At 67.2% G+C, this 23681-nt stretch overlaps 8 protein-coding genes across 8 annotated transcripts; 5 read left to right on the forward strand and 3 right to left on the reverse strand.

Moving 5' to 3' along the window:
* Positions 1-3813: 3813 nt before the first annotated feature.
* Positions 3814-4422, forward strand: EMIHUDRAFT_247375 (hypothetical protein; the record flags this gene model as incomplete). Its single annotated transcript, XM_005764916.1, has 1 exon — positions 3814-4422. The coding sequence occupies one exon, from the start codon at positions 3814-3816 to the stop codon at positions 4420-4422; it is 609 nt and encodes a 202-aa protein (XP_005764973.1).
* Positions 4423-4706: 284 nt separating this feature from the next.
* EMIHUDRAFT_445971 (hypothetical protein) lies at positions 4707-6124 on the forward strand (the record flags this gene model as incomplete). The annotated part of the gene is made up of 2 exons (XM_005764917.1): positions 4707-5363; positions 5815-6124. Coding segments are annotated over 2 exons (826 nt in total), but the record flags the coding sequence as incomplete, so codon positions are not given.
* A 304-nt stretch (positions 6125-6428) lies between these two features.
* EMIHUDRAFT_557999 (PAS domain protein) lies at positions 6429-7627 on the forward strand (the record flags this gene model as incomplete). The annotated part of the gene is made up of 2 exons (XM_005764924.1): positions 6429-7518; positions 7560-7627. 2 exons carry the CDS (start codon positions 6429-6431, stop codon positions 7625-7627), a joined length of 1158 nt encoding a protein of 385 aa, XP_005764981.1.
* Positions 7628-9198: 1571 nt separating this feature from the next.
* On the reverse strand, positions 9199-14413 carry EMIHUDRAFT_120079 (hypothetical protein; the record flags this gene model as incomplete). Its single annotated transcript, XM_005764918.1, has 3 exons — positions 9199-10626; positions 11344-11720; positions 11845-14413. 3 exons carry the CDS (start codon positions 14411-14413, stop codon positions 9199-9201), a joined length of 4374 nt encoding a protein of 1457 aa, XP_005764975.1.
* A 610-nt stretch (positions 14414-15023) lies between these two features.
* EMIHUDRAFT_247379 (hypothetical protein) lies at positions 15024-15497 on the forward strand (the record flags this gene model as incomplete). Its single annotated transcript, XM_005764919.1, has 1 exon — positions 15024-15497. One exon carries the CDS (start codon positions 15024-15026, stop codon positions 15495-15497), a length of 474 nt encoding a protein of 157 aa, XP_005764976.1.
* Positions 15498-15876: 379 nt separating this feature from the next.
* On the reverse strand, positions 15877-18373 carry EMIHUDRAFT_247380 (hypothetical protein; the record flags this gene model as incomplete). Its single annotated transcript, XM_005764920.1, has 3 exons — positions 15877-16128; positions 16303-17727; positions 17765-18373. The coding sequence occupies 3 exons, from the start codon at positions 18371-18373 to the stop codon at positions 15877-15879; spliced, it is 2286 nt and encodes a 761-aa protein (XP_005764977.1).
* Positions 18374-18674: 301 nt separating this feature from the next.
* EMIHUDRAFT_371301 (hypothetical protein) lies at positions 18675-19677 on the forward strand (the record flags this gene model as incomplete). Its single annotated transcript, XM_005764921.1, is given in 2 exon segments — positions 18675-19636; positions 19649-19677. A coding segment is annotated over 1 exon segment (450 nt), but the record flags the coding sequence as incomplete, so codon positions are not given.
* Positions 19678-20832: 1155 nt separating this feature from the next.
* EMIHUDRAFT_470812 (hypothetical protein) lies at positions 20833-23278 on the reverse strand (the record flags this gene model as incomplete). Its single annotated transcript, XM_005764922.1, has 6 exons — positions 20833-21405; positions 21583-21718; positions 21863-21949; positions 22009-22176; positions 22250-22621; positions 22811-23278. 6 exons carry the CDS (start codon positions 23276-23278, stop codon positions 21101-21103), a joined length of 1536 nt encoding a protein of 511 aa, XP_005764979.1. The 3' UTR covers positions 20833-21100.
* Positions 23279-23681: the final 403 nt, after the last annotated feature.

The following is a 23681-nucleotide window of genomic DNA, read 5'->3' on the forward strand; positions in this document are numbered from 1 at the left end:
CCCCCCCCACCCCCCCCCCCCACTCACACACCCTCCCTCCCCGCGCCTGCTGCGGCGGCGGCAGCGTCTTCCAGCGGTACTTGATCGCGCCGTCGAGGATCTGCAGGGCGTAGAAGCGCGTATTCGCCGTGCATGGCGCGCTCGCGTCGAGGATCTGGTCCACTCTGAACCAGTTGAGCGCGCCCGCCGCGTCCTCGCCCGCTATCCGCTCCTGCAGCTGCGAGAGCGTCCGCTGCGCGGATTGCATCTGCAGGCGGAGGTATCGGGGCGGGTGTCACGGGGCAGCGACGAGCACGCCACGAGGCATGTCGGCATGGCTGGCTCCGCGCGCGAACAGCGGACGACGCGGACGCTCAGGCTGCCCCCGCGCCGAGCGTGGATTCGGCCTCCGCCAAGGATGCGTGCGCGGCCGAGGCCGAGGGGGGGAGAGGGGGCGAGCGGGGGGCGCGAGCTCGGCTGCGTGTGGTGGGAGTGCGCGCGCCTGCTGCGGCGTCCCGGTGTACACCATCTGCACGACCTGCTCGAGCACATTCAGGTCGAGTGGTACGGCGAAATTTAGCAGTTGCTCCTCCATGCTGACGCGCTGCGCCTGGGGGAGCGGCCGCGGGCTCACCGGTGGGGACGCCGCGGAGTCGAGTGGGGTGGCGGGCGGCGAGGCGGTGGCGCACCGGTCGGCGCGCCAGCCCCTTGTCCAAGCGCCCCTCCCGCCGCGCAGTGAGCGGCTATCACCACCCGCCTCAGGGAAGAAAAAAGGAAGCAACAAAACGCGCCAGGGAGGGATGGGAGGACGGCACGCCGCCACCACACAGGGATTTTAAAGGGAAGAGAGAGAAGAGAAAAACGCCGCCCACTTTCTTTTGAGCGCACTACTACGAGGTCAAGTGCTGGAACTCGCTCATCAAGTCGACGACGGTGGGGAGTGGCTCGTGGGACAATGGTGGCAATGTGGCGTCGGTGGGCCACCTCTACGGGTTTGGAAACACGCTGGACAAGGCGTTGACGGGAGTCGTGGGGTGCAAGGAGCGTGGCCGTCAGGTGGACGGACCGCTCGACCACTCGACTGGAAAGGGATGGGTCAAAGACCACGCGTATGGAAAGGGGTGGGTCAAGACGGATACGGGCGCTGGAAGAGGAAGTGGATGGGGGCGCAGTACTACCTTGAGCACTTGAGCACTGGATAGGGTCGATTCCGCATGGTACGGGACCCCTCGATCGTCTCGCCCACCCTCACTGGTGTGTGTGTTCATTGGGGGGGGTCATAACAAACACGGTACAGGATCGAGGTGCACGCTGCCGAAGCAGTGTCGTCCCCCCTCTCCCCGACGGCGATGGCGGTGTGACCGATCGAGCTACAAGAGGAACTTGTTCCAGCAGGATCCGGAGTGGTCAGAAGAGTACTACGACGCGAAGTGGGTCAAGAAAGCCATAACGCGGCTGGTGCTCGTTGTACGGGGCGGCGTCGGCGAGCGCCTCCTCCTTCGTCGTCCACCACACGCAGCAGATCTCCAAGGCGGCGGTGGCGGGCGACGCCGAAAACATCAACAAGCAGGCGCGCAAGGAGCGTACCGACTGGATCAACAAGCAAAAGAACAAGCAAGCGACAAACGGCTTCTTGTCCTCGGCGCCCAGTGGGGGGCGGTGCCCGCGCCGCCTAGCTCTGCAGACGGGCCCCTCCGCTCCACCCTTCATGTAATCATGTAGTCCCCACATCCGCAATCGTGGGATCGCTTGTCATGTGTTTTTTGAGTGCGTTGTGTTCTTGTTTTGTATCCGCTTTCTTTCTTTTGAAGGCCAGGCTGCTGTCTGTACAAAAGACTACGAAGGCGTCCTCCGACTCGCCGCCCATATGACTCCCACTCCGGCGCCCGCCCCACCCCACCATCGGCCATCGCCACCCCACCCCGCCCCACCCCGACCCGAGCAACCCTGCGGGCCCCGACCCGACCCGAGGGACCCGACCCGACCCACCCCGCTCCGCCGGCCCCCCGCCCCGCCCCCTCCACCGGACAATCCCCCTGCAGGTCGCACTCGGCTCCGCCCCCTTCCCGAGCCTCACCAGCGCGCGTGCGCCTGCCCCCCGAGGGTGCTGTGTCCGGTGAGGGGTGAGGCGCTGAGGGTCGAAAAAAGAAAATGGTTTCCGGAAGGTACAAACGGGAGCCGCCTAGGAGCGACAACACACCACGTGCGGCGCCACGCCCACGTCTAGGACGCCTCGGCCTTCTCGGGCAGCAGCTAGTTCGTGGCCCAGCTTCGAGCCCATACTGCCACGCGACGTGAGAGCGCCTCGGCCGCCGCGCCCCGCTCGGGCTCGCGAGCGGCCTCCACCCCCGAGGCTGTGGGTGCCTCCAGTCGAGACAGCGACGACGCGCTGGCCAGCAAAAGCCTCGACCTTCTTCGGCAGCAGTTGGTCCTGCTCGTCGCCGTGGCCCTGCTTGCCAAAGCCTCCTGCGCCCCAGCTCCAGACGCTGCCGTCGGCGGTGGTGGCGAAGCTGTGACGCTCTCCTGCCGACACGGCGACGACGCGCTGGCCAGCCAAGGCCTCAGCCTGCTTTGGCAGCAGCTGGGCCTGATAGTCGCCGTGGCCCGGCTCGTCGCCGTGGCCCAACCGACCGTCCAAACCAAAGCCCCAGCTCCAGACGCTGCCGTCGGCGGTGAGGGCGAGGCTGTGGCGGGCTCCCGCCGACACAGCGACGCCGCGCCGCCCAGTGAAGGCCTCGACCTTCTTCGGCAGCAGCTGGCGCTGCTGGTCGCCGTGGCCCAGCTTGCCAAAGCTTCCCCAGCCCCAGCTCCAGACGGCGCCGTCAGCGGTGAGGGCGAGGCTGTGGAACGCTCCTCCAGCCGACACGGCGACGACGCGCTGGCCAGTCAAGGCCTCAACCTTCTTGGGGAGCAGCTGGTCCTGCATGTCGCCGTGGCCCAGCTGGCCACCCTCTCCCATGCCCCAGCTCCAGACGCTACCGTCGGCGGTGATGGCGAGGCTGTGGTGGGAACCAGCCGACACAGCAACGACGCGCTGGCCAGCAAAGGCCTCGACCTGCTTGGGCTGCCACTGGTCCTAATGATCGCCGTGGCCCAACCGGCCGCGGCCTCCATAGCCCCAGCTCCAAACGGCGCCGCCGCTGGTGAGGGCGAGGTTGTGGGCATCTCCCACCGACACACTCACGGCGCGCTCGCCTCCCAGCGGGGAGGCGAGGCGGGTTGGCGTGTTGAGCCGCCTCACGCCCTCGCCGTGGCCAAGTAGCCCTGGGCCCCCCTCGCCGCCGCACGACGAGAGCCGCCCCTCGCCGTCAATGAAGAGGCTGTGCCGTTCGCCTGCGGCCGCCCTCGCCGGTGGGTTGGACGCGCGCAGCAGCGCAGCGAAGCACAGCCACCGCACGGCACAGCTCTCACCCTCTGGCTGCGCCGGCAGCTCGAAGCCGCGCTCTTGCGCCCACAAGCGGATGGCCTCCACCGCGAGCGAGGCGTGGAAGAGCAGCGAGATGGCCGCGACGCGAGCGATGTCGGCGGGGTCGCAGCCAGAGATGGCGCGCACGAGGAGCTCCGTGGGGAGGTCGAGGAGGCGGGTGGGTGGCGGTCTGACTGGCGAGGGAGCGGCGGTAGAAGCGGCGGCGAGGCGACGCGAGGCGGCGCCCCCCCCCGGCGGACATCGCGAGGAAAAGAAAAACCGGAAAGCTGACAGCGACCCCAACGAGCGAAAGTCGAAAACACGAAAAGAAACTTCGATCCCGCCTGGACGGCACACCGCCCAAGGCCTCGCAACGAGGCGATAGCAAGCGAAAAGAGCCGCGACACCAAGGAAGCTCGACCGCACACATGTCGAAGCTGGCGCGGCGGCTGGCAGACACGCGCCGCTGGCTCGACTCGATCGTCATCGGCCAACGCCTCTGCCCGTTCGCGCCGCCCGTGCGCCAGCCGCCCGCCCTTCGGCTCCGCGCCTCCGTCGCCGAATGCTCTTGCGGGGTCGCCGCGGAGCTGGCCGAGGAGGCCGCCGCGCTGAGGTTGGGGCTCGACTCGCCCGGTACCGAGGGCTCTCCTGAGACATCGCTGCTTGTTCTGGGCGGGACGCTAGACAACGGCGCTCTCGGGTGGCGGGAGCTGATCGCGCTTAGCTGGAAGCTCCAGGCGGAGGTCATCGTCGACAGGGGCCACGCCGAGCACCTCCAGATCGTCCTTTTTCATCCGGCGGCGACACACAGCACCTATGCCGAAGCGGGCGGCCCGGCCGACGCAGGCGACTTCACCATTCGGTCGCCCCACCCCGTCGTGCAGCTCCTGCGCGAGGTCGACGTACTGGAGGGCGTGCGTAGCCACCCGGACGCCGAGGGCATCCCTGGGCGGAACCGCGTGAGGCTGCGTGGCCAGGGTGTGGCCGCTTGCGAGGAGAGACTAATGAGGTGTATTGCTGCGGGCGAGGAGGCGTGACCCGCGAGATGAACGGTGTGTGTGCGTTGGAGAGCATTTGCCGACCTCAGTTTATCTCGTGGACCACAGACGGCCGGCAGGCGACCTCGCGCGAAAAGAGCTCGAACCCCGCACCATCGATGCACGATGGTCGATGCAACTGCACATGTGCACGATGGTTGTTTATCGATCAACACTTTCGATAGACCGAAAGTAAGATCGTTCGGTGCAGAAACCCCGGCCATGCCCATGTAACGCAATTGTGCTCGATTTTTTGGTCGAGAAGTGTCTCCAAGTCTTCTGGACCCATCGATGGCCGTCGCCTCGACGCCGCTCGTCGCGGCACCATCGTGCCCGGCCTGGGCGAAGCATCGTCGCGGGCGCCAGCCGCAGTTCGACGGCAAGCCGTGCGAGCCTGCCGAGGAGGAGGACATGTGGCTGTGCCTGGCCGACGGCCGCGCGCGCAGCACCGCCGACCTGAAGCGCCTGGCGACAGCCGCTCGGGTGCGAGCGAAACGAGCAGGAGATGCAGCCGCCGCGAACACGCGCGATCGGCAGGCGCGCGACCAGCGCCGCCGGCAGCGTGAGCAGCACGACCGGCGCGCAGCGCCGGCGGTCGCCAAGACCGTGCGCCCACAACGCGGCCAGTGCGGCTGCCCGGCGCACGCGGTGTGCGGCATGTGCGTCGACCAGGGCAAGCTCGCCGCGGCCGAGCAGGCGGCCATCGACCTGGAGACGCGCTTCCACGCCTCGACGAACGTCGTCATGGACCTGGAGCGGCCCGAGGACGAGACGGCGGCGCTGCTGCAGCGCTGCGTGCACGTCTCCGACGAGACGAAGCGGCGGCTGCTGGGCGAGTGGAGCGACGAGCGCATGGCGCACGCGCTGCCGCTGCACGCATGCGCCTCGTGCGGCGTGCGGGACCCGTCGCTGACGTACACGCGGGTTGACGTGTCGGCGCTGCCGCGTACTGTGTCTGTGCGCGTAGCCGGCGGCGAAGACGAGACGCGGCACGTGTTTGAGCTCTCGCCCGAGCAGTGCGCTAAGTATCGAGGTCTTCAAAACAAAAAGGTGCGCCTTGCGTTTCCCAACGGCGGCGTCAGTGCCGCCCAAGCTAAATGTCAAGCGGCACGAAATCGACCTCGCCTTTGTGCCGTCACCGACTACAAGGTCCAGGGCAAGACGCTCGACTACATCATCCTGAGCATCGGCCCGCGTGACGGCTTGATGCCGCACCTCAGCCTGACCGATGTCTACACGCTCGCCTCACGCGTACGCCTCGGGAGCCGGCTCTACGTGGTGGGCTTCGACCCGAAGAAAGAGAGCGCCCACTTGCGCAAGCTCAAGCACAACCCCGTGCTCGCCATCTGGGAGGCGGGCTACGCCGACGGGGAGGGCGTCTGGGATGCCGCGCGCGCGGCGTACTTTGCGGGCGAGCTTGCCAAGCGAAGCGCAAAGGACGGACGCAAACGGCGCCGTGGCGCCGGCGCCGCGAGCGCAAGAAAGAAGCAGGCCGCACCCACAGCCCGGTCGCCCGCCGACGCGAGTGACGGAGAGGGTGACGAGCAGATGCGCGACGCATCAGACGCGCAGGATGACGGTGCAAGCATGTCCGAGGGTGAGTAAAAGTGTGAGGTTTGGTGGAGGCTGTAGCGTCGTCGCGCGTAAGAAGAGTGGTGAAATTAGAAAAGGAGTTGCGGTGTTGATCGCCGCGGGAGCCCTCTTATCACTTCTCAGCCGCGTGTTAAAAGCTTGCGGCGATTGTGGCGATAGGCGAGTAGAAGGAAGAAGCGCAGAGAAGAAGGTCCGCGCGGCGAAACAAATATTACCCCTCGAGCGTACCTCAGAGGGCCCGGAGTTTGCCCGAAATTGCGAGTAAATCTAACAGGTAACGGACACGCGACGCGAGTGGTTGCAGGTCGGCGCGCCGCCACAGCTGTGCATGCAAGTCCCGGACCGCAAGGCGAGCTTCATCGGCTCAAACGGCGATTCTGGCTCGCCCAATCCTGCCGGGGGCACCGGCGATCATGAGTGTTCAGCTTGCGCTCTACTCGTCCAGCATCGCGACCGACCCGCTCGCGTACCTGAGCCAGATACTCGTGTACATCAGAGAGGTCGCCGGGCTCGCAGCGCTCTCTGGCGAAGATAAGACCGAGAAGATGACCGAGTTGTACGCCAGCCACGTAAAGGCTGAGCGCGGCGTGATCCGGCGGCGCAAGAAATCGCGCGAGGCGTGGCGGAAGGTGGAGGAGAAGAAGCCTGACCTCTCCGAGCTCGCGCCTCCTGAGATGACAAGGGAGGCCGGGGACGCCGCTTCGCAGGGGGCGACCCGGCCGGTCTCGCCGGCTGGCAGTGTCGCCACGAGCTTTTCTTCGGCGCTTCAAGAGGACGTCGAGCGCTCCCTGGAGCTGCATCGCGACACGCTCGCCAATCTACTCGTCTTCGACGCGTGGCACGCCATGATAAGCTCCCCGGTGGGCGCGAACCTAGAGGCGAATCTAGCCGCTTCGGACGATGCGGGCGAGGTGCGAATGAGCGAATTGATTTCATCGTGCCGAGCCTCGCTTCCGGTCGACACCGACGGGTGGCTCCGCCTGCTCATTTCCGCAGTGCATGGCCAGTTCGTCGGGGTACTCGCATGCGACATGACCCTACCGGGTGCTCCCATCATCTTTGTCAACAGCGGCTTCGAGCGAATCTCGGGCTACACCAACATGGAGCTGCACGGCGGTAGCTGCCGGCGGCTCTCCAGCCCCGAGAGCAATGAAGAGACCATCGAGCAGATGCGCCAAGCGATGCGGACAGCTACGGAAGTCAAAGTCCAGCTTCTGAATCGGAAGAAGGACGGGACGGACTTTTTGCACCTGATTGCCCTCCGCCCAATCTTTGACTCCTCTGGCCTCTATCGTTTCATGCTCGGCGTCACAGTCGAGGTCACGCAGTCTCTTGATCGCATGAAGCACCGCCTGGCCCAGATGGAGCGACTCTTGCAGCTCGTGCCAAGCAGGCTGTCGCTTCCTTCGCCGAGCGCAGCGCGCGAGAGGGCACAGCTCACGCGCAGCATGGTTCAAGTGCGCCCACCGCAGAACGACTGGGACGACTCAAAGTCAGCTCGAGGCGCGCGCGCGCGTTCCTTCTCTGGCTCTGCGAGCAGCAAGCAGAGGCTTCACAACGCCTCAGCCGGTCCAGGAAAGGAGGTCAAGGTCTTCGGTGCGCTCCCAGTTGATGCGAGCCCGCGACGACTGCCGCATCTACGATCAGCCGAGCCGCCATCGATAAAAGCCGAGCCGCCCTCGGAGGAAGCGGCGGCTGCGAGGGCGGCGAGGGCAGCTGAGGCGGCGGCGGCAGCACATAGGGCGGCGGCTGAAGCGGAAGAGAAGGAATCGGCTGCGCAGCAGGCGGCCGCCGCCGCGGCGGCGCGTGTGCAGGCAAGGCGTGAGCAGCTTGAGATCAAAGGTGGGGTGTCGACGTCGTCGCGAAGCTCCGGAGATCGGCGGCGCGGAAATCAAGCGCCAGTGTCGCCCAACGCGACCCCGCCGAGCGGCCGGCGCGATATCTCCAGCGCCGCGTCATCGACGACCTCTACTTCGCGGCCAGCAAAGCACGGCTCACCAGTGGCTAATGATCAAGTAGCCCAGGCTTCGCTGCCCTCGGTCTCAACCCTCACATCGGAGAACCTCATGCTTTTGCAGGGTGATCTAGCTGCGGCGCACGAGTCGCCCCAACACGTGGGTTCAAGCATGCCAGCCAAGAGCGCCATCGCGGGTTCGTGGCCTGGCAAAGAGCACAACCTTCCGGCAATGTGCTCGCAGGGGTCGCCATCGGTTCGCAGCGAGGAATGCGCATCGCCCGATTTGTTTGGTGCAAGGGCGGCACTTCCGACTGCAGCGAGCTGTCCGTCTTCCCCATCTGTTTTGTCGCCAACGGTCCCGACGCGACCGCCACCTCTGACAAGCGTGCCATCTCCTCTGCTCAGACGACTCGCCGTGGGCCCAGCAAGTAGTAATGGGAGCAGCAGCAGCCAAGCGAGCATGGACTCTCTTCCTAGTAATTCCGGCCCAGCGTCACCTTCTTTGTCCACGTTCACCGTCCTTCCGCGATCCGGCGGGTCTGCATACGCCGGTGCACTTCCACGGTTTGAGTGCCATACAAACTCGCTCTCGACTGCCAAGGCTGCACCAAGTCTTGCAAGCCCTCATCTCTCAGATAGCTTCAACCATTCGGTCATGCTCGCTTCCCCATCAGCCGAGGCGTCCCCATCCCAGCCTCAGTCGCAATGCAGCTCGGGGTTCCCGTCGCCCTTGCTTTCAGCCTTTCCTCCGACTTTTATTGGGCCGCCTCAGATGCCGCCCTTCTCGCAGCTGTCGTCGTGCTCCTCCTCTTGCCAATCGAGCGCAGTTGAATCTCCAGACGACGTGTTTGGAGCAGGCTTGAGCGCGAGCGAGGCGCCACCAGCAAACACCCAATCTTATGATCAACCGCCAGAAGCGCATATGCTCTTCCCGCACTTTGGGTCCACTCAATTCAATCGCAACTGAAGCAAACCTCAGCCTCTTCCCGTAAGCGCTGAGCCGCTCTATGCCTCGCGGGCCCTGCAGGCCGCCGAGAGCCTCTCTCAACACTCAAGTAAGTCTCTGTGTACTCTGACACACTTTACTCTTTTCACAGTCCCTCATCCGTACAGTCTTCTCTTACTGAGCTACGCTCTTCGTTTCCTCTGTTGCGTACTCATATCTTTACGTCAGGAGTGCGTGTGTCATGGCGTGTGTTTTCGTATGCCCGTAGACTGCAATGCTCTCAGTCCTGCCCCTCGCGCTGGGCCTGCTCCGTCGACCTGCGCTCCTTCTTTGATCGCTTCCGCTCCTTCTTCGCCCGCTTCCGCTTCTTCTCCTCCGCCGACTGGCCATCGCTGAGCGAGTCCGACTCGTCCCGCCGCCTCCTCTTCTTCTCCTTCTTCTCTTTGCGCTTGCGCCTGCGCCGCTCGTCGCTGGCGTCCTCGCTGTCGCTGCTATCGCTACTGCCGCTCGCTTCGGCGGCCGCCGCGGAGTATGGGCCGCCCGTCTCGACCGGAGGCTTGGGCGGCGCGGGGAGCGGCGCCTCGGGCTCATGGGCCAATTTGGCGGCGGCCGCCGCCACACCTGGTCCAAATGAGAGCATGGGCGCGGGCCGCTCTCGTTTGGGTGCGGCGCCGTTGGCCGGTGATGCACGCGGCGCGGCGGCGCGGTCGATCAACACCGTGGCCACCTCGGCGGTCTGCAGCGCTGCGGCGTCGATGCCGCCTCCGAGGAGGCGATCGCGGAGGGAGGAAGCCACGGCGGCGGTGAGCGCGGTGACGTCAGCGGCGTCGAGCGGCGCGAGCGGTGCGAGCGCGGCTTGCAACTCGCCCTTCCGCACCGCGCCGTCGCCCAGCCGCAGCGCAAGCGCAGCCACCGCGGCGCGCACCCCGGCGGCGCAGAGCAGCGGCGGCGGCCCGCCGTCCTCTGGCGCAGCGCCGCGGAGGGCGAAGCGCCGTAGGTGCAGCAGCTGCGAGTCGCCGGTGGGGGCCGCGCCTTGCGCCGCGGCGCCCGCGGCTGAGGCGGCGGGCTGCAGTTTGTCTCGCCCTACCCACACCGAGCCGCGTAGCAAGGGAGGGCGCTCCTGCGCCGCCGAGCGCTGCAGCAGCAGGCGCGGGCGCGCTGCGCGGGCGTCGGCGGAGGCCGGCGGTATGCCAGCTAGCTTGTCGGTGAGCGCGGGCACGAGCGACGCATGCAGCGTGCCGGCGTAAGCCTCGTACTTGCGTGCGTGCTCCGAGCCGAGCACATCTCGCAGCAGCAGCAGCAGAGCGAGGTGGACCGACAACGAGGATCCCCATACGTAGAGCCCGCCCTGCTCGCTTGCGACCTCTGCCCCAGAGCCCGACTTGACCTCGGCGATCCGCTCGGCGCTCAGCCGCGTGCGCAGCGGCTCCGCCACCGGCACGCCGGCACCGCATGCTTCGGAGTCACCGAGCGGCGCGATCACCTCCCACAGCATCGCCTCGAGCTTTGCTGTTCCTGCAGCACCGTCCGGGTCGAAGATACGCATCGAGTAGAAGTCTTTCTCGGGGTCCAGTTCGACCTTTGCGCCGTTGCTGACGCAAAGCGGCGAGATCCGGCTGCCCGGCGGCTCGGCGCCGATGACGCGGTCGAATGCGTCGCTCGGCACGACGGCGAGGTACTTTCCCTCCTGCACGGCGGGCGCCTTCGCCTGCAGCAGCTGCACCACAGCCGAATGAAGGTCCGGTGATGCGCCGGCCTGCGGCGGCGGCGGCGGCTGCGGCGCCGTCGGCTGTGGCTGCGCTGGCTGTGGCTGCTGCGGCGGTGCAAAATGCATCGTCGCGGCGGGCGGTGCGTAGGCCTGTTGCTGCGCGACTGGCTGCGCGTACGCGTGCTGCTGGGGGGGCGAAAAGGCTTGCGGCTGCGCGGCAAGCGGCACCAACGGCGCGCTGTGCTGCTGCGCGAGCGGCGGCGCGTGTGGTGACGCCTGTGGCGGCTGGTAGTGCGGCTGCGGTTGAGCCTGAAACTGTATTTGCGGCTGCACCTGCGGCTGCACCTGCTGCTGCATCGGCTGCTGCATCTGCGGCTGCATCGGCTGCACGTACGGCTGCACCTGCTGCTGCATCGGCGGCTGCACCTGCTGCTGCATCGGCTGCTGCATCTGCGGCTGCATCGGCTGCACGTACGGCTGCACCTGCTGCTGCATCGGCTGCTGCATCTGCGGCTGCATCGGCTGCACGTACGGCTGCACCTGCTGCTGCATCGGCTGCTGCACCGGCGGCTGATGCGACTGCGGTTGCATGTGCAGCAGCGTGTGCGGCTGCTGCGGTTGTGGCTGCGCAAAGGTGGGCGGTGGTTGTGGCGCCGAGGGTCCCGGTGAAGACGCTGCTGCCGGCCATCCGCCGCCGCACGACCAATCCTTCGTCACCCTGGACGACGACGCTGCCGCCGTCACGGTGTCCTCAACCATGGCCTCAGCCGCAGCCGCGGCAGCCGGCGGCGGCGGGCGCGTCGCTCTGCTGCGAAGGAGGGAGGCGAGCGCAACATGGCCCCCTTTCTCGGCAAGGTCGGCGGCCGTCTTGCCCTTTGGGTTGACCGGGGTGGTCGACGCGCCCCTGTTTAGCAGGGTGTTTGCAAGCGAGGCGTGGCCTTTGGCGGCAGCGCAGTGCAGCAGAGTATAGCCTGTGTACATCCCCTTATCCAGTTGCTGGTTGAGAAGGTCAGGTTTTGACTTGAGGGCTTCAAGCACCACCGACTCACTTCCGTTGAGGGCGGCCTGGTACGGACCCTGGTCCCCCATCGTGCCTGGTCACACAGGAGGGGTTTTCGGTCTCCGGAGGCCGCGCGAGAAAAAGAAATACGTCAAAATCAACCGTTTCCGGCACGATACTCAAGATCAGGGGCTCATATACTCGACGCCGTCATCTACCTCTCCGCGCGCACGCAGGAAAGGGCTCTGGCGGGTCGAAGCCGTACTTGCAGGGGAAGAAGGGGTCGCCCGGCTTGCGTGGGGTGCAGCACTGCGAGTAGCCGGGCGCCCTCGGCCCTGGCCCGTCGTCATAGCAAAAGGGGGTGCGCTTGTAGGCCAGGAGCCGCCCGACGGCCTGTGCGAAGGAGCGGTTGGTGCCGGCGTCGGCAAACCCGCAGAAGGTGCCAACCGCGTCCGCCACCTCCAGCACCGCCGCGCTCTCGGCTCCCAGCTCCCTCCGCAAGTCGGCGTCGGTCATTCCGGGCCGCAGCGCTACCCGCTGGACCGAGCCGCTCACGCTGCGCGGCACCCGCGGGTTGGAGAGGAAGCCCTGCTCTCGCACCGTGACGCCGGGGACGCCCTGCTCCATCCATCTTGGCGTGTCGCACACGTGGTCCATCGGGCAGTCGAACGGGAGGCGCATCCCAAAGGCGCCGCCGACGCGGCAGTGCGTCATCTCCTTCCACATGAAATCGCAGTAGCACAGCATCCTTGGCAGGATGACGGTCCTGCCGAGCGCCTTGCCGATGCCGAGCAGCGCCTGCAGCACGCGGCTGCGGTGGCGCGCCTCCGCGAGGTGCGCGTTGATCGCTGTCAGCGAGGTGACGTTGGGCGGCAGCGGCGACGGCGGGAGAGTGGCCGCGCTGTCGCCGACGCGGACAAAGCGTCCCGCGTAGTACTCGTCCTCGTCCACGAACCAGAGCCCGGCCTGTCGCAGCCGCTGCCGCTTCCCGTGCGCAAACGACGCCCCCTCGGCAAACTGGTACGTGAGGTGGACGGCGAGAGGCTGCGGCGCGGCGGGTAGCGTGTGCGCGTGCTGCACGAAGTAGGTGTGGCCGTTGAGGAAGTGGCTGAGCGGCAGCACGCCCAGCAGGAGCGAGCCGCCGGCCGGAGTGGCCCGAAAGATGCGAGGCCCGGCCTGCCTGGCGGCCGCGTCGCGCTTCAGACTCGAGCCGCCCGACTTGAGCAGCATGTTGAAAGCGTACTGGTCGCGGATCCGCGCCTCCTTGGCGTGCGCGATGGTCTCGCGCCACGCCTCGGCGAACGCGATGGTCTCGGCGCTGGAGCGGAGGTACACGAGGCCAGTGTTGAGGTCGCAGTGCAAGAGCGGGGACCTCGCGTCGAGAGCCACGTCGATGCAATCTGTCGCGGCGGCGAGGTGCGCGCCCGCAAAGGAGGGAGAGCGCAGTAGCGGCCGCGGGTCCGCGAGGAAGATGGCGTCGGCGTCGCACGCCCAGACGTTGAAGCCGAAGCTGAGGAGCTCGCGGTAGAAGCCGACTTTGAGCACGCTCATCTTTGGGTAGAGCGACGGCCGCGAGCGGAGGTTGCCGCTCACCTTTGCGAGCTCCACCGACGCCTCGCCGCCTTGGATGAGCACGCACGGCACCCCTGCGGCGCGGCACGCCTTGAGCATAGACTCGTCGAGCGCGCCGAGGAGGATGTCGCTCAACCCCGCCGAGACGGTCGCCTTTGCCCAATTGAGCGCCATCGTGGAGACGCTGCCGGTGGCAAAGGTGACGGCGAGGTCCGACCCGCGGGGTAGCTCGCGAACCGAGCGCGGCAAGCTCTCCCACGGAGCAGACACGTTGTGCGCGGCAGAGGTGCCGAGGCTCACAAACGACAGCACGGTGACGGCGCCGGCGTGGAAGTGGGAGCAATGCGCGAGCTGCGCGGCGCCGCTGCCACCCAGGAGCGGGCTGACCGCCGCCTCGAATGCCTCCCCGGCGTGTCCAGTGTCGTGCCGCGCCTCCCAGCCACAGAAGGCCTCGGCGGCGCGGTCGATCTCCAGCACGACCGTCGTCTCGTAGTCGCGCAGCGCCGCGGCCGCCTCTATCGCAGAGGCGCCGTCCGGCAGCCTCACCCTTACGTGCGACGAGCGGAGGCGCTCGGGGAGCCGCGCATCGGAGAGAAAGTTGGCCGGGCGGAGCCGCACGCCGCCTCCCTCAAACGACGCGGCGGCTCGCCGCCACGCGTCCAGCGGCAGCGCATCCCGCGCGAGCGTCGAGCAGCGGCGGCAGCCAAGCGGCTCGTCTGCCGGCTCCGCCGCCTGCCCGTCACCACAGAGCGAGGTGGGCAGGATGAGCGTCCGGTTGAGCAGGCGCGAGAGGCCGAGCAGGCTCTTGAGCAGCCGCCGAAGGCTGGCCGCATTGCTGGCCGGCTCGTGCTTGGCGACGAGAAACGCCCCGTCGTACCAATGCGTTCGCTCGCCGGCAACCGCCTGCGGACGAGCAGCTCCGGACGCTGCTGCTGACGGGGCGGCCGCTGGCTCCTGCCGTGCAACCGCTAGCTCCTGCCTCATGGCCGCTGGCCTCGTGGTAGCCGCTCGTTCTGGCTCGGGCAGCTGGCTGCCGAGTGGACGTCCCACGAGCCTCTCGGTCTCCTTCTCCAATGCAGCGAGCCGCGAGTCGACGTCCCTCTCCATGAGGCCGTGACCAGCCGTGTTCGGTGACGAGACGCTGAAGGCATCACGGAAGAGGAAGACCAGCCCGAGTCCGAGCACAGCGGCGAGGACGGAGCGCGTGGAGGGCATGGTGGCGGCTCTCTGGCTGGCAGCGCGCGAGAAGGAGCGAGTTCGCGCTGCGCTTGGCTCAGACGGCGAGTTCGCTCTCGGCTGCGTTGGCGCGCAAAGTTTTTTATTTTTTATGATTACACGAGCACACACACACAGACACACACACACACACACACACACACACACACACACACACACACACACACACACACACACACACACACACACACACACACACACACATCGCAGTCCACACGCTCGTAGACCACCTCAACGGGGAACCAACGCCCTGCCCGCGGGAAGTGGTTCCCCTCAGGCGAGCGGCTCGACTCGCCCTAGGACTCGCCGACGCCGCCGCTCGCCATCTTGCCGTCATACGAGCGCCAGCCGTCGGGTGAGCGCACGATCGTCTTGTATGTAGTGTCCTCCGCCACTGGCCTGGCTCTGTGCCGGTACATCACCAAAGGTGGCGTGCATCGATTGCGCTGGGCCCTCGTCCCCCGAGGCTGTGTTGACGCTGGCTCGGTTTGCGCGGTGGGAGGAGGTGCTTTCGGAAGCAGTGCCTCGGACGTGGGGCGACGAGGGAGCGTACAACGAGGCTGCCTTCCGCCTCGCGCGGGCGCTCGCCATGTACGCTCTGGCCGATGGCCAGACGGCCGAGAGGGCGGACGCCGAAGCCGCGCGCGCCATCAACGCCTCCGCAAAGTCGGAGTGGGCAGAGGTGGTTCAAGCCGAGCTCGAGGCCGCCCGGGCGTGGCGCATCGAGGGCGACGGCGTGAGAGCCGCCGGAGCGCTGGCCAAGGCCGTGGCGGCGGTGGACAAGATGCCGTACATGGAGCCGCCGCGCTGGTATTACCCACCGCGGCAGTGCCTCGGGTATGTGCTACGCGCCTCGAACGCGACCGCCTCCCTCGCCGCCTTTACCCGCGACCTGCACGACTTCCCGGAGAACGGATGGTCCCTCTCCGGCGCGGCCGATGCGCTCGATGCCCTCGGACGTGGCGCTGAGGCCGAGGGCCATCGCGAGCGCGCCGCTGTCGCCTGGCAATTCGCCGACGTCTGGCAGCCGAGGCCGCCACCGTGCCCGCAGCTGTCGGCGTAGGCCGCAGGCGCAGCGCGCACAAGACAGAGACGGCGCGATCGCGGTGGCGCTCCCCGGGACGCACGTGGGCGCGACCCGACCTTGAGGGAGAGCCCCACACTTCCGGCCCGGGGGGTGCGGACTGCGGTGTCTTTTGCGGACGTTGTGAGCGACCAGCGTGTTGTGTGCGCGCGCGCGCCAATGCCGAAAATGTGTCTTGTGTGCGCGGTGGCCGGTGCGCGGTGGGTCGTATACCGTATAGAGGTCAAAATGATGAGCGGCGCGTCAAACTAAGAACTTTATACTCTAATATGTTAGTGGCGTTACTCCCCCAAACCTGTTACCGGGTAACATCGTTTTTGGCGGCGAGATAGACATAGAGATTGTGAGTGGCTATGAGTTATGCTGTATCGACTGGCGCGCTCAAGCGCCTCGCTCCTCGGCAAGCTCTGAGCATCTCTTCAAGCTCCAAGTATCGGTCCATCTTATCATCTGCAGCCCGGCGCGCGGCTGCGGCCGCATTCACCAGCGCCAACTGCTGCATCTGAGGAAGCCGCTTCCTCGAGGCAATCACCTCCTGCAGCTCAGCCTCAGCCTTCGCCGCGGCAGCCTCGAGCTCGGCGACGTCAGCCTCGATGGTGGCATACTCCGCCTTTTCGCGCTTGCCGAACTTTTTCTTCTTCTCCTTCTCCTTCTTCTTCACCCTGCCCGTTCTGGAGAGCTCCTCGGACAGCTTGGCTAGCTGCCGCTGCGACGGCGCAGGAGCAGGCGGCGGAGGAGGAGGGGGCGGCGGCGGCGGTGGCGGCTCAAAGCCGCGATTAAATACCTTTTCGAGTGCCTCCTCGGCGGCCTTTCTCTGCGCAGCGCGCTCCTCCAGCTCGGCGCGCCACGCCTCCACCTCGGCCTGCAGCGCGCCCCGCTTCTCTTCTTCCAGCTCTGCCAGCAATGCCCCTTCCTCCCCACAGCTCGCCCGCTCTGCGCCGAGCGCCTCGATCGCCGCTTCCGCCGCCGCAATCTTGTCCTCTAGGCTCTCGGGCGGCTTCGGCGCGGAGTCCTGCGGCCCGCGCTCCTCCTCCGTGCGCTCTGGCTCTGCCAGCGACGGCGGCGGCGGCGGCGCGCTCACCGCGCCCGCCACGTTCACCACCCCGCGGTCCAACTCTGAGAAGTCGGACTGCCGCAACGATCGCTCCTCGACCAGCACCTTGCCGTCGGCGACATAGCCGACGTGCGTGGCGTCAATCGCCTCGCAAAAGGCGCGGTCGTGCGAGACGACGACGAGCGCTCCGTTGAACTTGCCGATGGCGTCGAGCAGCGCGGCGATCGCGTCCACGTCGAGGTGGTTTGTCGGCTCGTCGAGGAGGAGGACGTTGCACGGCGTGAGGCAGAATGTCGCGAGCGCCACGCGCGCCTTCTCGCCGCCTGACAGGTCGCCGATCGATCGCGCCGCCTTGTCGCCGACGAGGCCGAGAGCACCCATGACGGCCCTGCACCGCTCGTCCGTGACGGTGCCGTCTGTCCGGCGGACGGTCTGCGAGACGTACTCGAACGCGACCACGTCCTGCGGCAGCTCTTGCGCGAGGTCCTGCGCAAACACGCCCAGCTCGAGCCGCTCGTCGGCGACGCGCTGCCCCTCGCCCAGACGCAACGACCCGGCGAGGGCCTTTAGGATCGTCGACTTACCGGCGCCGTTCGGGCCGCGCAAGATTAGCCGCATGCCCTTTGCCACGGCGAGGTCGGCGCCCGTGATGATGTCCTGCGCCCCGAGCGGGTGGCGGATGTCGGCGCCGGCCAGCGCCAACGGCGTCATGCCACACGGCGGCGGCGCTGCGAGCGTGAGCGAAGGGCGGCGCTGCTGGCCAATCAGCAGCGCCTTTGCGGCCGCCTGCTGCTTCGCCAGCCTCTCGAGCTTGCCCTGCCGGTCCTTGGCCTGCGTCGCCTTGGACGCCTTTGCGCCCATGCGATCAATGAAGTCCTGCATGCGCTTGCGCTCTCGCTCCTGCGCCTCCACCGTCGCCCGCACGCGCGCCTGCCGCTCCTCGCGCTCCTCCAGGAACTTGTCGTACGTCACCGACTTGTACAGCTCGAGCCGCCCTCCCGCGACCTCGGCGATGCTGTTGGATGCGCGGCGCAGAAACTCGGCGTCGTGGGAGACAACGAGCACCGTGCCCTGGTACGCGCCCACGTAATCGCCGAGCCAGCGGCGCGCGGCGGCGTCGAGGTGATTGGTGGGCTCGTCCATGATGAGCAGCTCCTACAGAACAGGCCCTGAAAAACGTCGTGGAGTGTACCCGAACCGTGGTGTGGGCTCGTCGGAGACTCTCCGGCTCGGAGAGCAGCAGCCGCGCGAGGCCGATGCGCATCTGCCAGCCGCCAGAGAAGGAGGAGCAGGGCGCGTCAAACTCCTCCGTCTCGAAGCCGAGCCCCTGCAGCACCTTTGAGATGCGCGCCTCAATCTCGTACCCGCCGGCGGCCGCGTACTCCGACTGCGCCGCCTCCAGGCACTCGAGCTCCTCGTCGGTGCCGAGGACGCACGACTCGACCGCCGAGTCGAGCGCAGCCTTGGCCGCCTGGTACCTCTCCATCCGCGAGACAACCTCCTCGCGCACCGTCGTGTCGGCGCCCGACACCGCGGTCTGTTCCAGCATGCCGAGCCGCAGCGACGACGACACGACGAGCTGGCCGCCGTCCGCGAGCCGGCCGCCGCCGCCGCCATTCGCTGCCGCGCTGATCGCCCGGAGCAGCGTCGACTTTCCGCAACCGTTGGTGCCGTGAATCGCCCAGCGCTCGTTCGGCATCACGCTCCAGTTCACGTCCAGGATGAGAGGGCTGTCGCCGGCCCAGACATCGACGCCTTTGACCACGATCGCAGCGCCGCCGGTGTCGACGGCTGCGGCCATGCGGACGGAGCGGGCACGCGTCGCTGCTGCTGCTGGGTGCGGCGTCGCAGGAGAGAACGCCGCGGAGCCCATCGCCATGATAAAATTGGCAGCTGTGCACATGCTGGCACTGAATGTGCTGCGCTGCACTTAGGGATCCCTGCGAGCCGGTCTCAGCTCTCGACGTCGAGCCGCGACAAGGCACGGAAACACAAAAAAATCTTCACCCGTTCACTCGCACAACCCCGTTCACAGGGGGGGGGGGGGGGGGGCCTTGTTATTGACGAACGACCACGTATAGGACGTAGACGCTGGGGCCTGCCGCCTCCTCTTCAGCCGCGGCGGCGAGAGCAGAAACAGCCAGCAATGATCGCTCCAGGCCCTCCCGAGCATCGCGTCCGGCCGCGCCGGGCAGTATCTGCCGCGGCGTTAGCTCTCGTCGTGTCGACCTTCCTTCTCTACGCCGCTCAGCGCACGGGCGCCAGTTCGCTGACGTCCGGCTCGTGCACGCTCAGCGGCGGCGAGGCAGTTCTCGACGGCTGGCACGGCAAGGACACGGGCGCAAACGAGTGCAACAGCTGCTTTTGCGACAAAGGCCGGATGGCCTGCACCCGAATGGCGTGCGCCGCGCACCTTCCCACCGAGGGGCTGGCGCAGCAGGGCGAGACGTGCGATGGTTTCGACGAGACCACCGGCAAGGCGTTCCCGAGCTGTGCGCAGGGACTCGTCTGCCAGTCTGTTGACGAAATGGTGTCGATTCCAGGGGCCGGCAAGAAGTGCACGCCGGTGGCTGACACAGTCACGGAGCGGCGCTTCGGGCGGTTTGGCCGGCGGCCCGGCGGCGGGCTGGCTGTGGGCATGATGGGCGGCATGCTGCTCGGGTCCGCGATGTCGCAGCGGCCTACTACCGTCGTGTACGAAGCTCCACAGCAGCCGTGCCCGTATGGGAGGTACTCGCCCGCGTGCAAGAACTGGGGGAGCGGCAATGCCCCCGCTTACGAACCCGGGACGACGGGGCCTTCCCAAAACAACCCGCTGTACGGGATCGCAGGCTGATGCTCGCCATTGTATGCGGGACGTGCATGTGCATGTCCTGGTCGTACTCGAGTACGTGTGAGCGGGCGTCATCGACATGGACCTCCTCAGCCCGGGTGCGAGCGCGACGCCGATTCCAGGCGCGGAGCTGCTCGGCGATCTGTTAGACGGTTGAGCGTTCCCGTGGATGTTACAGGTGCGGTGGAGCGGACGTGCGTCAGTGGTCAGACTCAGACTGCAGCGTGTATAGGAGCTCATAGTGTGTGTGTAGCTGTAGGGCCACGAAGACAAGACTACACAGACTTGAAAATTTAAGAAACTCGCAACCGACACGGATCTCGCTTCTCGGAACATGCGATGCATTCACTTTCGTAGTAGTCATACGCCAACGCGTCAAGTCGCGGGCAGGTGCCAATCACTCGCATTGGTGGTGAATCGGTGATTCCTAACCCATTTGCAGGCGGCGTCGCTCTTCCGAAAGGCGTCCAGGTCGTCGCCGTCGCCCATCTCGATGCCGTGATCGGACGCGCCGCCCACGCCCTTGACGCTTCCTAATGGCACCATCGTGTGTATCTCGGAGGACGGTCGACGGAGCGTGCCCCGCCCCGCACGCCACACGCGCGGTCGGCGGCGAGACCGGTATGTGCCTTTTTGCATATGATATCCCATATCGCATATGGGCTAGTGCCATTTCACTCTGACACGCTAATCTTGAAAACGCCTCCAACGGAGCTCCGTGTTGCTTCCAGCGCCCTCCCCCGCGCTCCCTGCGGCCATGGCCGATGCTCCTAGTATGAGAGGTCATCTGGATACCGCGAGAGCGACCCAACTCGTCGACATCGTCCGATGACTGTGCCTCAAAGTCAGCCTCCGGAGGCTATCGTGGCGTCGAGCCGGCGGTGGCCGTGACATGTGGTTCCACCACCCCTCGTAGGCTTTGCCTCTGACCGCCACCGTTCCCAGGCTGCCTAATGGGATGGAAAGGAAGGCTCGGCGAGCGTATAGAAGCGTGCTCGACCTCGTCGTGGCAGCCTGCATGGCAGCGCTGGCGGGCGAGATGAGCGTCATGCCACCTGACCCGAGACGGGTCGCAGGCGTCGTACCGAGCGCGTCGAGACCGTGTCCTGATGTGATCTGCACGGGTGAGTCACGTCGGCGTCAAAGGAGCGACGTGCGACCTGTCAGAGCTTGATCTCCGATCTCAGCGGCGTCGAGTCGTCTCCGGCGCGCAACAAATGTACCTCCCCAGGACGCGCAGAGACAGATTCGACCCCGCCGAGTAGAAGTCGACACGCAGCGCCACCTGCTGTGAGACGCCGTCTCCTCGGCGAGGTCGCAGCTTCCTCTGGAAGGCACCGAGAGGTCCCTTTCTCGTGCAATGGTCAAAATCAAGGTTTTGAAACGCGAGCTGTGCCACAGTGAAATGGCACTAGCCATGATCGCATAGTCCATAGAGTATTGATTACTGATGAATACATCCGTACTCTACTTACAGGGCCGAGACGATAGCACACACGCGACACGCGTGACGCGACGCCCCCTGCACGGTCTTGTGCGGGTTGCACTGCGGCACTGATGAGTGATGTGTCCCGGAACCGCGCGCTGGGGCTCCACACCGGCCCGTCCGCAGCGACGCTCCCAGCGAGACTGCACAGAAGCACACGCCGCGCGCCGCTAGTGAACGCGCAAAATACACACTTTCACTCTGCCCCTCTAGCGGTCGTGCCGCTTCACCCTCGGGCTCGCCTCAATGCTGCTGCTGCTCTCCTCCTCAACGGAGACCTCCTCGCAGCCCGAGGCGTCCCTCTCCCCGCCCGCGGCCGGCGGCAAGACGCAAGCCAGGGCGAGGAGGGCGAGGAGCGAGGGGAGGGCGAGCCAGACGACGGGCGCCGCGCCGCCGCGCAGGAAGTACGGCCCGCTCGCCGCGTCGAGCGACACCTGAAACTGGGCGGTGCAGTAGAGGCTGCCGCCCACCGAGCCGCCGAGCTTCGTCATCGAGAGGAGCGCAAAGAGACGGCCTACCGCCAGACGCTTCGGCGAAATCGATCGGAAGCGTGGCCGAGATCGCGTCCTCGGGCGTGGCGCGCGGAGAGGCGAGCCTTGCGCGCGGGGAGGCAGCGCGGTCGACGAGAGGGACACGAGGAGCAGCTCCTACGGAGCCGAGACGCCGCAAACTCGCTTCAACCCGCGCCCACCGCTCTCAACGCCGTGCGCCCGCCCAGCGCGCGCCGTCGCGCCGCCGAGCAGCCCTCCGGCGAGGAACAGCAGCACGTGCAGCCCCTCCGTGTTTGGGCTCGGCGCGCGAAGCAGCAAGGCGCTCACGTGGCAGGCCTGCGCTAGGCGGAAGGGGGCAGCGCGGTCGCGACGCGTGCCGCGGGACCGCGGCCGGAGTGCGCGCGTACTCGGGCGGCATGGCGGCCTCCAGACGTGAAGGTCAGGGGGTTTCTATGCTCCGCATCTAGGAGCTGAGGCCACGCCGCCGCAGCCGGCGAGCAGCAGCGAGGCGCGCGAGCCGAGCGCATCCTGCAGCGGCGGCGTCGCGACGAGGCCAAAGGCGGCGGCCTGCAGGCGGGGGGCAGGTGCGGCCGAGTAGACTGGGCGCACGCTCCTTGCGCCCGCACATCCCTCCTTCCTCTCGGGGGCTCGGCCTGCTGGAGCGGCAGCAGCAGGCCGTACTCCTTCTCCGCCCAGCCAAAGTGCGCCTTGAGGTAGAGCGGCCACACTACGGCGAGCGTGTCGCGCGTCGCGGCGGCCAGGCAGAGGGCGACGAGGCAGAGCGCCAGCCGCGCCTGCGAGCGGCAAGGGCGGCGGCTGAGCGCCGCGGCGAGGGCGGCGGCGGCGAGAGGCGGCGGCGAGCCCCACCGTCCGCAGCCGCGACGACATGCAGCTTGAGGCGCCCGCGAGGCGGCCCTCGACGGGATACCCCTCGGGGTCGTGGCTGCTGCTCTCCTCCGTGGCCGCGTCGGAGCCGTCCGCGTCGCCGCAGCAGCGGCCGACCTCGGCGCCTCGCGCCGCGCCGAGGTCCACGTCGCTCCGCCGCAACGTGCGGGGCTGCAGCGCTCCGGCCTCCGAGGAGTGAAAGACGGCTCCGGCCTCCGAGGAGTAAAAGACGAGCGTACCAGCGGAGCAGCAGAGCACGATCACGCCAAAGCCGCACCCGAAGACGCAGAGGCTGATCAGCAGCCGGAAGCGCAGCATGCCCCACGTGCTCTCTGGCAGCAGCGCAGTCAGCACCTGCCAGGGGGCGGTGCGCGGAGGCGGTGGAGAGCCGTGCGCGGAGGTAGTAGTGGAGAGCCGGGTGCCTTGGACGGCGGGCCGGAGAGGCGGGCTAAAAGTGGCGGCGGCGCGCGCCCAGTTGGTTGGCGTGAAGAGCAGGGTGCCCAGCAGAGCCAGCGCCTGCAGCTGCACCCTCGCCGCGCTCACCGCCAACGTGCGGCGCGACGGGTCGGTGTGCCTGCTCAGGTGCGCCGTCGCCATCTCCGTCTTGGCGCCGCTGAGGCCCGAGAAGACGTTGGCCGCGACGAGCCAGCTCGTGCTCTGCGCCATCGATCGGATGGCGCAGCCGATCGCGCAGAGGGACGCGGGCAGCGCGATGCCAAGAAAGGGGCCGCGTGCATCGAGGAGGCAGCCAGCGATGGGCGCGCTCGCCGCGTTGAGCGCGTGCTGCACGGTGCGCAGCTTGCCCATGCCGCCCGCGTCGAGGCCGAGGTTTTGCATGAAGAAAGGGTATATTGGGCCCGTGAAGGCTGCGGTCACCGCCTCGGCCCACGGCACCAGCATCGCCGTCCGTATCTGCTTGTCCGCCCAGAACCGGCGTGCCTCGCCAAGCTGTGAGGCGGCAATGTGCGAGAGCTGAGACGGCGCAGCACACGTGCCCTGGTCGCCAGCCATGTCGTGTGGGAGCGTCTCACCGTGGGCTCGCCGGCGACCAGGCAGGGTGGTCTTTTCTCGCAGCTGCGAGACATGCTTTCTCGGAGCGGGGCATCCAAAACAACAGGGCGGAAGGGAGGGGTGACCATACGCGCAGCGCAGGAGGGGTGCCCCTAAGGGGGCACAAAGGTAGCTCAAAGGGGAGTGAACAAGACGCCGCACAGGCGACGTGCACGCTCGCCGCCTGCGCTCGCCGCGTCGCTCTCTCCCTCCCCTTCTTTGCTTGAACCCACCACCATCCCCTGTCACCTCCGTGTGTGTGTGTGCCTGCTGGGGGATCATCTGGCTTCCGGAATACTTCCGCAAAGCTGCCCCCAGCAGGCGTTTGACCAAAATCCAAATTTCCCTACTCCAGTTGAGGCTG

This window comes from Emiliania huxleyi (genome assembly GCF_000372725.1).
Source record: "Emiliania huxleyi CCMP1516 unplaced genomic scaffold EMIHUscaffold_572, whole genome shotgun sequence".
Classification (NCBI taxonomy): domain Eukaryota; phylum Haptophyta; order Isochrysidales; family Noelaerhabdaceae; genus Emiliania; species Emiliania huxleyi.